We start from the raw sequence: 12,319 nt of genomic DNA, 5'->3' as shown, positions 1-12,319 counted from the left end.
GAACGGTGGCTAAAAATTAGACATCAGTAAAAGCTAGTACACTAATCTAAGGGACGTTTAATCGCTAACGTCTTCAGCCAAAAATGAGAAACTTTTTATGCATTTTGCCTGTTCGTTTACACAACGACAACTATTTGGGGACTGAAAACGGCACTGTTATCGCTTCCGTGTAAACACCCAATGTGGGAATCTTTGAAAGCGGTGTCATCAAGCATGTGTGAAGTATGTGTTAGGTATGTAGATGTGTGCAGTTAGTGTCAATTTTAAAGGTAAGCATGAACAAACACACACAACAATGGTGGAGTACATGGTAGTGTTGTTGATGCTCAAGAGATTGACATCGCTTCTTCAGCAAAGTGTGAATTTACTTCACCAATATTACAACCACCAGCGGAGAGACGCATCATATACATCATATAATCGTCACTTCCCTACAGGGATTGTTTAATAACAAGGTGACGGCGCCAACTACTGGCCTGGCATATGCAATACAGGGTTTTTGGCCATTTTTGCAGATATATGTAAACCTGAATTGATTAAAAAATTTTGTCGTGTATGCATGAAACTTTTTAAAAGCGCAAGGGAAAATTGTTTAAAATTTTCACTACATTGCCGTGTAAACATAGCCTAAATGGCACAATGGTAGTCGTTTATTGATCCCTCTTTGTAGGGTTTGAACCTACAACCTTGCAGTTACCACCCTAGATCTTCAGTATTATTGGTGGATACATTTTTTTTGACAGACTCCTGAGACAATTAATAATGATGTTATAATCTGACAAATTATGACAAAGATGAAAATATATTAAATTAGAAAAATGGCATATGAAATGTATGAAAATATGATAGACTTAAAGCTGCAGTAGGTAACTTTTGTAAAAATATATTTTTTACATATTTATTAAACCTGTCATTATGTCCTGACAGTAGAATATGAGACCGATAATCTGTGAAAAAATCAAGCTCCTCTGGCTCCTCCCAGTGGTCCTATTGCCATTTGCAGAAATACATCACTCCCGTTAAGAAACAACCAATCAGAGCTGCGGTCCGTAACTTTCTTTGTGTTCAAAATGTAGAAAAATGTATTTAATAAGCGAGTAACAATGAATCCATTTTCCTAACCGTGTTTTTAGCTTGTCCTGAATCACTAATATGCACCTATAATAAGTAGTTATATTCGGACTATTTTAGATTGCTTCGGGGGTACGGCAGCGGAGTAACCCAGTACCTTTGTGATTCTTCATAGACATAAACAGAGAGAAGTAGTTCCGGCTACAATGTTCTTCTGCAAGACGCTAGCAGTTCTGTTTATTAACCGCTAGAGCGTCAAAAGTTCCCTACCGCAGCTTTAATATAATTATATATACACACACACTTCTAAACACACACACACACACACGTGTATCTATATCGATTACATTTCAGAATTATGATTAGATAAAACGCAAAAGCACAGACATTTTTCATAAAGCAAACAAAATCTTGATATATTTTAAAGCTATATCACCAAGCCTTCCACCACATATAAGACATTGTATGAGAGAGAAAGAGTTTAAATGCTCAACTAGCACTACATCCACACCAGCTTTTACAGCAGACAAAAGTGTGTTTGTTCAGAATAATGGAATTCTACTCATACCACATCCACACAGTTAATTAATGACTCTTGCATTTCCATATAAACTCACCAGAGCCCCAAACTTAAACGGTCCCCAGTCCAGACATTAGTATGCTAATGTGCAGCTGATAAAATATCCTTCATAGGAGTGAAATCTGCATATCAGTTAGCCAATGAGATCAGCCTCATTACTGCAGGGGCCACGTTTACATTAGTGAGTTTGAGGCTGATGGGAGACAATTTGCGCAGATAGACCCTGAGTATCTGGCCTCTCAGACGACCGTCTAGACGCTGCCAGATGAGGGTGAGAGATTAATGAACTGCTGAGAGGCTGCATCCCGGTGAGAGAGACAACCCCCCACACCACCACCACACACAAACAATGAATATATATACACACGTATTCTCTCCACACAATACATTTTATACTAGTGCTATCACTCACAGACAGTCTCAGAGACTATCGTACATCACATACGCCAATACACAGAGAGGCACAGGCACCGAGACGACACGCACTTGAGGAGACTTCAGTGCTTGTCACAGTCAGGCATGCCATTTATACAAGGAGAACAACAACCCTTGAAACAAGGTCCTTAGAGTATAGAGCCGAAAACACACACACACACACACACACACACACACACACACACACACACACACACACACACACACACACACACACACACACACACACACACACACACACACACACACACACACTCCGCTTACCTCAGATGCTCCTTGTCTCAGCCCATTATCTGATGGCCACAGAGAACCCTCCTACAAACAAGGAGAAAAAAAATACACCGATGTAATATTCAGAATTATTTGAATTTTAAGACGGCATAGTTTACCAGGAATATCCAATAATACTGATACTGAAATAACATACATATTAACTACACAGTACTGTTTGGTTAACAACTAATTGTTGATTAGAAAGGAACATTTAAAAATCAATAAATTGTAGTTCACCCATGGTCATAAATGAAAATAGACTAGTACCGTAAATGTAAACAAAAAAAAACAAAAACCTGGTTGTTAAGCATACTGGGATTTCATGGATAATAATACATATAATAAATTATTCTTCCATTAATAAAATAAACCATTTGTCGTACTTTAATTCGATCCATATTTGGACTGATTTGATCAACTTTAATAATGCTCTGTGGTTACATATTTTCTTAAGCAATATGAAATAATCAAAATATAAAATAAAAAATATTCTACAATAAATAAATAAATATATAAATACACAATTTGAATAAAACCCTAAAAAAAATCCATATTTAAAATGATAGACATTAAAAAAACAACAACAAAAAACTATATAATAAAATTGAATGAATGGATGAATGAATGAATAGATAAAAATAAATAAAAAGACTCAGAAAGAGCCCATTTGTTAAACTCTAACAATGCTCTGTGGCTACATGTTTCCGTTCTAATTAAAACAATCTAAAAGAACCAGCAAGTAATATGCTCCCAGACATTGCTGCTTGGTGCTTCGCTTACTTCCCTCCCCCTCGCGTTCCCTCATGAATGAAAATGAAAAGTCTCAGTCATTTAGCAGTCTCTCCCGGGTGCTGCAGTGGGCTGCGCATGTCTGAGTTTGACTGGCGTCTAGACAGAACTGCTGAATGTAATCAACATGCCATGGTCTCAGAGGGACACTGCCATTGTGTCTCCTCCAAAACACACTACCTTTCTCAAGAAATAATACATATTGTGTTTTAATTACACGTAATGTATCCAGTAAGATGTAAAATATCACAATGCAGCATGCAGTATCCCATGAAAATTCTCTATCCAGGTGCTCATAGCATGAACAACTGGAACCTCATGCATTCTGGAGCGTGTTCACCAACCTTCAAAGGCATGACCCAGACCAATGATTTGTATTTTTGAAGAAAGATAAATGTACAATTCATTTTTGCTGCTGTCTGTCTAGTTAAAAACTGTGCAAACTTTCTGAAAACCATCCCTGGAGTGAGATGAGACACCCACACATGCAGTGCTCCCTCTCGTCAGCTCAGTGCACTGCTGCAAGTTATTTTGGATTAGACACAAAGAAGACCTTTCCAAAAGTAAACACACACACACACACACACACACCCCACTCAAGAGATTTTTAGGCCCTGCTGTTTTCTTCTTTTCTAAGATAAAAGCTCACCCGCATAAGATATATCAAACAAGGCTTAGAGATGACACAGCAGGTGAGAAATTCATCAATTCAGTATTAAACTCTAGATTTCAAATAATTATAAATACTTAAATACTTTTATTTATATAGTAACAGTTAAAAAAAAATAAAGTTCACCCACTGTCATCAATGAACATATATCAGAAATACTCAATTACTCGATACTCAATTACTTGATATTCGATACTCATCAACCAAACTGTCATTATTAAAAATGTAAATAATAAAAAAAGGTTACAAATAAAAAGAATCATACAATAATAATAATGTGTTCCCGTTTTCATCCCATACTGCATTTGCTTTATGCTGTTTATATTTTATGTTGTTCCAATGCTATATCCATTTATTGTATTCTGATTTGTCTGCTTCTTGTAATAAATTGCTCTTCATACGGTTTCCTATTTGCTTAGCAGGCTCCGTAAAGTGATGTTTGATTCTAAGCTTTTGTGTAAATAAAACATGATTATTATTTTTATGAAGACAGCAAAGAGACAGAAAAAAGCTGTCAACTGGCGTGTTCCATTCGAACCATGTGAGCTTCTAGTAGACCTCTAACATTCCTTTTTCGTTTATTCCCATCTTAACATGGAGGAAAGTTAACAGAAGGTTGTGAAAGTGTTTAAGCAAGTGTGCTGCTGCAGTTAGTACAGAGGGAGTGTGACAGGGTCTCACCGGCTGCAGAGAGAGATCCTGACTCTGTGCCTGACTCGCCCGGCTCAGGAACGACCATGTGGCGAGTTTGTAGTGGTTGAGCAGACACACGACCACCACGACCATCACAGTCATCACGACGATTATGATCACGATCTGCACAAACTCCAGTTCAGCTGCAAAACAGAAAGACAGAAAGAGTTTAGAACCATGCCGAATGAAAAAAACACCACAGATCCCGTTTACAATTCAAGAATCTTAAAAATAAATAAAGTTTAGTCTCATTTTGAACAGAAGATGGCAGCAGAGTCCGATCAACATCCATAATGACTACAAAGCCCCAAATTGGGAGATATGATATCATCTTCCAAAAAAAGATGATGCATTTTGATTTGACATGGACAACAGAAAGAAAATAGTATAGACTTGGAATGAGATCAGTTGTATCAGCTTCAGATATCAGAGAATTCTGAAGAAGTTCTGCGGCACTATTTAATATCATCTGGCACCACAGGCAGCATTTTTGATTTGAGGGTGAATAACAGCTTATTTTTCTGTCTGTTTCTCACTTAAATCTATCATAAAGCTTCAGATGACGTGGAATATAGTGCACAGGTCATATGAAATACAACTTGTTGCTTTTGAGATCTTGAAACCTGTTGTCTATGAATTACCACATTAAAGAGATATTTCAGCTTTATTCAAATAGCCTGGCCTACAAGAACCAAAGTAATGAAGGTAAACAGCTTGATCAAGGTTCGGTCTAAACCTGAGGATCACCCTGCTGGACTCACACTTGCTCTCTCAGTCAAGACCGAAACTGTTTCTCAGATGGAAATGCTTTTGGAGTCCATAGGCTCAAAAACGAGCCCTCCACCAAATGTGCCAAGGGACCGTTCTGGAACCTCGTACAGTCGAGTAAACCGAACAGAGGCTGAAAGTGAGAGTGGCATGAAGAGAGAATGAAAGAGTGAGTTGTTGCCTGCAGTGCAGTACTGCGGGATACTGGCACTCGCACATCAAAAGAAACAAACACTTCTCTCCTAATTTAGGGCATAAGAGGAGGAAGCAAAAGAGGGAGAGAGCAGAGGGGAGGGCGAAGAAGAGAGAGAGAGAGAAAGAGAGAAAAAAAGAGAGGACACAGACAGGCAGCCAGGCAAAACAGACAAAGGAAGTGACAATCAGACAGGAGGGCAGATAAGACGGAGAGAATGAGACTCAGATCAAGATTCCGGTAAGAACAAATAAGACTTCAAACACAAGCCTTTCAGACTGGAACTGAATCAATACAAAACGAAATCACAGCAGGCTTTAAACTGAGCTGCTCCTCTGACTTTAGATCAAAAATACAGGAAATAAAGGCAAAGTCTTTTTAAATGTGCAGTGGGGATTTGCGAGTCCACATTGAAAATCTAATTTAACCTGGAAACAAACATTTCTAGGATGCTGAGACGCGAAAGACAAATAAAGGATGTGAAATTAATTTAAAAATACTTCAAATTCTGCAGTAGTTCTCGTCACTCACTAATCAAATTAGCATATCTGTGACATTGACCGTGTTGAACTTGTTTGTACAAAAGGTCAGTTTTTTGGCCTTTACAGAAGTACCGACTCAAATCATAAAACCATACAAAAATTTCAATTTCGTTTCTAATCATGTGGATGAAATCATTTTTAACAAAATATAAATTTCAATGAAAAAGACAGAAAAATGCAAAGCAGAGGCATTTTCTTAATTGCATTCAAGACTTCTGGACCCCACTGTGCTTAACTGCTCAGACCAATTACACAGATTTTGTTTTCAGGGTAACTCTTACAAACAACACCCTAGCAACCAACTTAAACACCTTAGCAACAGACAGCAATGTAAAAAGCGTAGAAGCACCAAGAGCTCAGCATGGGCAAGCATCACCCAGATTTTCTGACAAGATGTAATATAAATAATTAGATTGTTATAATAAGATAAACAATTAAAACCCATAACATACTCTCTTGATTCCTCTTTTAAAAATCCTTGGTGATTGTTTGCCCAAGATAAAAGCTTGTGGAACATGATAGTTGGTTTCTAGCCGGTCTAAGCTGTCAGTAGACACTTCTGGACCAACAACATGCCAGCTTCTGGTGATTAAGCTGGTTTTTGGGACACAGTAGCTTGTTAACTAAGTAATGACCAATTTAGATCAGCTAATGGCCAGCCTAGACCAGCTAGAAACCAGCCACCATGTAGATTTGGTTTATTTCATTTGGTTTTCAAAGTGCTCACATTCAAGTGCATGACTTTCTGTAACACCCGGATCCAGACAAGACACTTCAGCCTGAGAATAAAAAAAAAAAAAACCCTACAGAGATCGAAATCCAGTCTAAATCAGTACATTAAAACACTCAAACGTCTGAAAACGAATCCCGTCTGAACAGTGCTTTAGTGAAAGTGTTCTTTGATTGTTACGATGTCCTGTCCAATTCTCCCACTGACACACTCTCTGTCCTATTTAACACTGACCTCTCATGCCAATCACAGAGAGACAGAAAGAGAGCGTGAACAAATGAGAGAGGGTCTGGGTATCACAGACTGCAGATTAGCCATACACAGACTGAGTTTCTCTCTGCAGACCACAGAGAGAGGATCAAAATCCATCAGGCCGTTGTCACCAGGCAGAGCAGACAGAAAGCGCTAGACCAGACGAGAGAGAGAAAGTGGGTGATGAGGAGGGGGGGGGGCAGAGAGACAGAGAGCGAAGGTGTGAGAGAGAGAGAGAGAGAGAGAGAGAGAGAGAGAGAGAGAGAGGCAGAGGAAAAGAATAGAGATTTGTAGATGGAAAGAACCAAAGTGAGTCTTGAAGGTGACATATTCAGTGGAGTAGATGGAGGTCACATCCGTAGGTGTCATGGCCTGGCCACTTTATGAAAAGCTTATGACAAGTATATGTCTGATACAGACAAAGAGACATCTCTAATTGTAAAGCAGAAGCTTTCATCATCAGTGGTTGTGCTCCAGTGCTCCATTTTTCCATGGCTGGATACCAGTCCAGTGAAACAACAGAACAAAAACTATTTAAAATTATGATTTTTTTTTTTTTTATATAAAATGTTTCTATTAGTATGTTTTTTCTAATATAGTAATTATTATTACCTATAATTACTATTACATTCCGAATTTTAGATCTAAATGATCACACATTTATTTTCTTCTGTTTCGGGCAGCCTAGCCATCAAACACTGCTCAAGTTACATGTGTAAACAATGTGTTATTTTCCTGTGAACACCACCATTTCCTGTTGAACACAGTGTGTTGTAATAACATGAGTGCTATTCTATAGAGACCCACCAAGTTTTATCAATAAATCAAATATTAAAAAACATAAAAACTAAAGTAGAAAAAAAAATACAACATTGAAAAAACAATCAGTCTCTGTTTTTACTTGCAAAAATGATTGCTCACTCAATTAGAACCAAAGATTGGCCAGGTTTGTTAAATAGGTGTCCAACAAAATAGTAAAGTTGACTAGCATATTTAATAGCACAAGGAACGCTATATTCACATACAGTTGAGAGATGCAAATTCTTGAAGAGTGAGCATTTATTGTTTAAAGCAGTGAACTGCACAAATGTCACGTAATACCCTAAAGGACTGCAGCAGGTGTGTGCGTGTGTTAGACAGTACTCATGATCACATGACCTCCCCCACCCCCCACAACTTCTAGTCTAACATTCAGAAGGGTGTCTGTGTATGTGAGTGAGAATGACCTCCCGTTGTAGCCAGATCGGTCTTGATGCTTTATGCTACAAACACACACTAATCCTAAATAATTAACAGCGTCACACATAACACCCAGTGCCACACACACACTGCTCCTCCAGACGGTCTGGGAGATGGGCACCGTGCACCAGACGCTGCATTGTGCCAAACTAGTGCCGAACAACACCTGTTGTGTGCTTACCTGAGGTCAAATCCTCAGCACAGTGTAACCACGAAACAACAAACTAAAATCAATACAACAAGAATAGACATGAGACATTGGGATTTATTTGTCTTTTTTGGACAATTTTCATAAAAAAAATTTAAAAATAATAAAAAACATTCCAAGAAAACATCCAAATGTATCCTCTTAAATCTGTCTGCAGTGCTCTAGAGGTACAACTTTTCCAAGGAATTTCCAAGGTGTGTATATTAAGAGTTTCTCTGGCTCAGTGGTAGAGCATTGCATTTTCAGCACAAGAGATTGAGGGTTCGATTCCCGGGGAATGCATGTTAGAAAAAAAATATTAACCTAATTGCTTTGGATAAAAGCGTCTGCTAAATGCATAAATTTTATTTTAGACAATTTTCATAAATTTTTTTAAAAAATAATAAAAAACATTCCAAGAAAACATCCAAATGTATCCTCTTAAATCTGTCTGCAGTGCTCTAGAGGTACAACTTTTCCAAGGAATTTCCAAGGTGTGTATATTAAGAGTTTCTCTGGCTCAGTGGTAGAGCATTGCATTTTCAGCACAAGAGATTGAGGGTTCGATTCCCGGGGAATGCATGTTAGAAAAAAAATATTAACCTAATTGCTTTGGATAAAAGCGTCTGCTAAATGCATAAATTTTATTTTAGACAATTTTCATAAATTTTTTTAAAAAATAATAAAAAACATTCCAAGAAAACATCCAAATGTATCCTCTTAAATCTGTCTGCAGTGCTCTAGAGGTACAACTTTTCCAAGGAATTTCCAAGGTGTGTATATTAAGAGTTTCTCTGGCTCAGTGGTAGAGCATTGCATTTTCAGCACAAGAGATTGAGGGTTCGATTCCCGGGGAATGCATGTTAGAAAAAAAATATTAACCTAATTGCTTTGGATAAAAGCGTCTGCTAAATGCATAAATTTTATTTTAATTTAAATAAATTATGTTCTTTTGATGTTCCTATTCATTAAACAATCAAATTTTTTAAAACGTTTCCTCAAATATTAGCACTGAATGTGTTGTGACACTGAAAACTAGAGTAATGCTGGACAGCAACAAATCACATTTTAAAATATTTATTTTATACATTTTTTATTTTATTTTAGATATTAGTTTACAGTATTTATTAGCATTTATGAAACAAATGCAAACCTTTTGTGCATAAAAGACTTCGTCTTAGTCTTAAAACCTTAGGCTAAATCTCTGCTGCCGAGGACATTTGAAGAGATATTGAAGAGATTAAATTGACAAGAAGAGTGATTTTGTTTGTCAACGTGTCTATCATGGTCAGGAGGACACTTCTTCATAACATCCAAGTGTTTTGACAGGCAATTGAAAGTGTCAGTGGCGAGACGGCAATAAGCGTTTTTGACTGTTTCCTACTTGACGGAGATCCACGCATCTTTCATACAAAGAACTCTTCATCTGGGATCTGATTTAATGTGGCGTTTCATTTATGCCATCTTTTGCTTTATGGGTGCATACGCCTTTTGGTGCACTAGTGGAAAATTTTCAAAAAGGTCTGACAAACCGGTCTGAGGGCGTTTGTAAAGAAGCAATCACACAGGTTGTCTGTGTGCTGAAATGAAAGGCCAGAGGCATGCAGGGACAGTGAGAGAACAACACAGAACAAGCTGGCAGACTGGCACCCTGCTGGGCACCAGGAGAGTGGGCATCCAGCCCAGCCATGCAGAGGACCCATCAAACAAGCAGCACAGACAATCTGAACCGGGTGCCACTGCCACGTTCGCCAACGCAGCCCCTTCTCCACAGCTATGCCACACGGGAGCTTTCACCATCAATAACGAGATTATTTCAAAAGAAACGCAGACGTTGAAGGGGGAGGGGTAACTTCGCGGTGAAAAAACACATATTTCGGCTTTGGAAAGATTTTGAGTCTGTTCTTGTGACAATGTATAATTACAGATTCAGCTTTATAATCATAGTTTGCGTGAGCCAAATTTAACCCACGCTTATTTTGGACTCCACGGTTAAGGGTGGACGAAAGAGCTAAAGGTGTGGTGCATTTTGTGGTCTAAACATCAGCTCACCAAGCCCACATACTCCGACAACCATGACCAGGGTTATAAAAACCTCGCCAGACACGCTTTAGGTCTTTATGTCGTTTAAAAAGGTGCAATAAGCGGAACAGTTTGCCTTGGGGCATACATAGCTATGAAGGGAGTTTCTGAAGATCTGTTGGAATTGTGGGAAAACAGCCTCACTTTCTGAAGCATTCTTCCATAACCGCCAGATGAACTTGAAGGAAGAGCTTCAGTGGTGAGAATCACACTACTGCATCCGAGAACATTCAAGTTCGGGTGGGACAGAGTTCACCGGTGACATTTCCAAAGAGCAGGTTCAGCGAGAGGAGAAAGAGAGAGGGAGAGTAGGAGAGAGAGGGATAAAGAAAGGAAGAAAGTCTGTTCTTTATTCCTCAAAGCCGTGTTGTTGTTATTAGCCACACCCTCCATCTTATTAAAACGTCATCCTTCATGGGTGGTCCCGTTTAACACTAAGAAGAACAAAGTATGGATTTCTAACGAAGCACAGATCGTTTTGTGGTTTACTCGGGCTGTCGTGGCTAATGAGTCACTCCCTGAGGCTGGATCCTGCACCAGCTGCACTGCTGCTTTTAAAAGCTTCAAGCAGAACAGGCAGATGATATGCAGACGGTTACAGGTTTGGGTCTTGCTTGGAGCAAGATCTGCTACAAAGACATGTGTATACAAAATCTATTCTACTGTAAGTACCACTGTAAATAAATGCTGTTCTTTACAGCGCTCTATTTAATAAAGAATCTTACAATATGCGAGTTAAACACAAGTGTTTAACGCTGATAATAATAAGAGTTACTTGAGCACCAAATCAGAATATTAGAATGATTTCTGAAGGTTCATGTGAAACTGAAGACTGGAGTAATGATGCTGAAAAATCAGCTTTGCCATCAGGAATACATTACATTTTTTTATCAATTAATAACAAAAAAGTACTGTAAATGTTAGGGTTAGGGTTATATATATATATATATTTTTTTTTTTTACATTTTACAATATTTTATCATCATATAAATGCAGCTTTGATGAGCTTTAGAGATGTCTTTCAAAAACATTCAAGGTATTTCTTAGATGTTTATTGTAAAATAACTGCGTGACGAGTGGGACGGGGCCGAGGGCCGTGGGAACGGGGCAAGGCCGGTGGAGTTATTGGAAATGAGCGACACCTGCTCGACCCACTGGTCCCGAGTCCCACGGAGAAGATGGAAGGATATAAAACAGGAGCGACAACAGTGAAGGACGAGAGAGGACCAGGCCTGGATTTTAGTTGTGTTTTGATTTTGTTTGTGCACGGCAGTCGTCCGTGAGGGGGTACCGCGCTTTTTTTTTGTCTTTATTTGATGATTAGAGCTTCAGTTTGATTGTCTGCCGGTTCCCGCCTCCTTCTTCCCCTGAAAGAATATTGTTACAAACTGATTTCCAGAAACGATTAAGGCTATAAATAAATCCACACTTATTCATTTTGGGTGGTTTTATAGCCAATAACGAAAGTTCTAAAAACAATAAAATTACAATCAATAGTTTTTGTTGATGTCAAATGAATGTTGTGATGTATAGGTGAATTTAGGTCGCAATCACAATTTTAATGTTCAGTACGAAATATAATTAACTATTAATTTTGAAATTAGTAGTTGATGAGAAAGTTGAATTGTAGAAGTGGGACCCGTTTAAGAAAAGCGCTATTCGAGAAGTTTACGATTATCTAGCAGCATCTATTTAAGCAAGCGCTCAGTGAAGGCAAAAATAATCTAAAGCAATTGTACACAATTAAAAATCTAGTATTGGTTGGAAAATATTCAGGATTGACTACAATGTTAACCAAAAGCCCACTACAGGCCA

The 12,319-nt window shown here is 38.3% G+C and overlaps 1 protein-coding gene across 3 annotated transcripts in view; it reads right to left on the bottom strand.

Annotated features, from left to right (window-relative positions):
• ldlrad4b (low density lipoprotein receptor class A domain containing 4b) overlaps positions 1-12,319 on the bottom strand; it is a 53,104-nt gene that overhangs the window by 5,613 nt on the left and 35,172 nt on the right. For all 3 annotated transcript variants that reach the window (XM_026283982.1, XM_026283980.1, XM_026283983.1), the window contains 2 exons: positions 4,500-4,654; positions 2,351-2,401 (listed from right to left, as the gene is read on the bottom strand). In XM_026283982.1, the coding sequence (XP_026139767.1) occupies positions 2,351-2,401; positions 4,500-4,654 (206 nt within the window). The remainder of the gene's footprint in view (positions 1-2,350; positions 2,402-4,499; positions 4,655-12,319) is intronic.

Source organism: Carassius auratus, chromosome 16 (genome assembly GCF_003368295.1).
Source record: "Carassius auratus strain Wakin chromosome 16, ASM336829v1, whole genome shotgun sequence".
Taxonomy (NCBI): domain Eukaryota; kingdom Metazoa; phylum Chordata; class Actinopteri; order Cypriniformes; family Cyprinidae; genus Carassius; species Carassius auratus.
Note: the sequence above shows the minus strand (reverse complement) of the source record. Positions and strands in the feature narration are given on the sequence as shown.